Genomic DNA, 1,516 nt, shown 5'->3' on the forward strand with positions numbered 1-1,516 from the left:
GAATATGATTAAAAGAATATATGTTAATATATGATGGGTCATTATGCTGCACAATAGAGTTGACATAGCACTCTAAATCAAATATCCACTGATAAAAATTAAGAAAAAACCCTCTACATATATAAACTCCTTGGAAATACACCGAGAATGGGACAAAATTTCTAGTCAGAGATGTAATATGGTTTACTCCCAATAACTTATCTATATTTAAAATATTAACATTAATTTCTTAACAGCAAATTAGAAATTGTATTTCAGCTATGTGGGTTACGCTCATTTGTGTGAAAATTAGTCGTACGATTTCTCTTTTTTCCCAATAGTCACCTCCACCCTATGGAACCAGGGAACAGTACACACATCTCAAAATTTCTTCTTCTGGGATTCTCAGAGGAACCAAAACTCCAGCCCCTCATATTTGGGCTTATCCTTTCCATGTACCTCATCACTGTGTTTGGAAACCTGCTCATCATCCTGGCTGCCAGCTCTGACTCCCACCTCCACTCACCCATGTACTTTTTTCTATGCAACCTGTCCTTCGTAGACATATGTTTCACTTCCACCACCATCCCAAAGATGCTGTGGAACATCCAGACCCAGAATAAAGTTATAACCTACAAAGGCTGTATCACCCAAATATACTTTTACATACACTTTGCAGGATTGGATATCTTTCTTCTGACTGTGATGGCCTATGACCGGTTTGTGGCCATATGTGACCCCCTGCACTACATGCTCATCATGAACCCCCAGCTCTGTGGGCTTCTGGTTCTGGTGTCCTGGGTGATGTGTGCCATGTATTCTTTATTACACAGCTTAATGGTGTTGCAGCTGTCTTTTTGTATAGACTTGGAAATTCCTCACTTTTTTTGTGAAATCAAACAAGTGGTCCAACTTGCCTGTTCAGACACCTTTCTTAATAATATGGTGATGCATTTTGGAGCTGGACTTCTGGGTGGTAGTACCCTGGCTGGTATCCTTTACTCTTACTCTAAGATAATTTCCTCTATATGTAGAAACTCATCCACTCAGGGGAAGCATAAAGCATTTTCTACCTGTGTATCTCACCTCTCAGTTGTCTCCTTATTTTATTGTACTAGCCTAGGAGTGTACCTCAGCCCTTTTGCTACCCACAGCTCACAGTCAAGTGCAACAGCTGCGGTAATGTACACTGTGGTCACACCCATGTTGAACCCCTTCATCTACAGTCTGAGAAATAAAGACATAAAGAGGGCTCTGAAAGGATTCTCTGGGATGGAAACATTTACCAAAGGAGCCTTTGTCCTGAGACTGAAGAAATGCACAGGATAGCAGAACTCAAAGCCTCAGAGCCATATATTGTAATTCTTTGATCACATTGTGGAAATAGTACTTGCTCCTTCAATATATTGCCTGTTATTTCCATTTCTTTGGATTCAACTTTCTTTTTTTGTTCTTCATCTTTTTAATTAAAATATAGTTGATTTACAATGTTTCTTCATTTTCTGTTGTACATCAAAGCGACCCAATAGCACACAGT

At 39.3% G+C, this 1,516-nt stretch overlaps 1 protein-coding gene across 1 annotated transcript; it reads left to right on the plus strand.

Moving 5' to 3' along the window:
* Positions 1-432: 432 nt before the first annotated feature.
* On the plus strand, positions 433-1,308 carry LOC110259039 (olfactory receptor 7A17-like). The gene is made up of 2 exons (XM_021082332.1): positions 433-787; positions 1,073-1,308. The coding sequence occupies exons 1-2, from the start codon at positions 433-435 to the stop codon at positions 1,306-1,308; spliced, it is 591 nt and encodes a 196-aa protein (XP_020937991.1).
* Positions 1,309-1,516: the final 208 nt, after the last annotated feature.

This window comes from Sus scrofa, unplaced genomic scaffold (assembly GCF_000003025.6).
Source record: "Sus scrofa isolate TJ Tabasco breed Duroc unplaced genomic scaffold, Sscrofa11.1 Contig679, whole genome shotgun sequence".
Lineage (NCBI taxonomy): Eukaryota > Metazoa > Chordata > Mammalia > Artiodactyla > Suidae > Sus > Sus scrofa.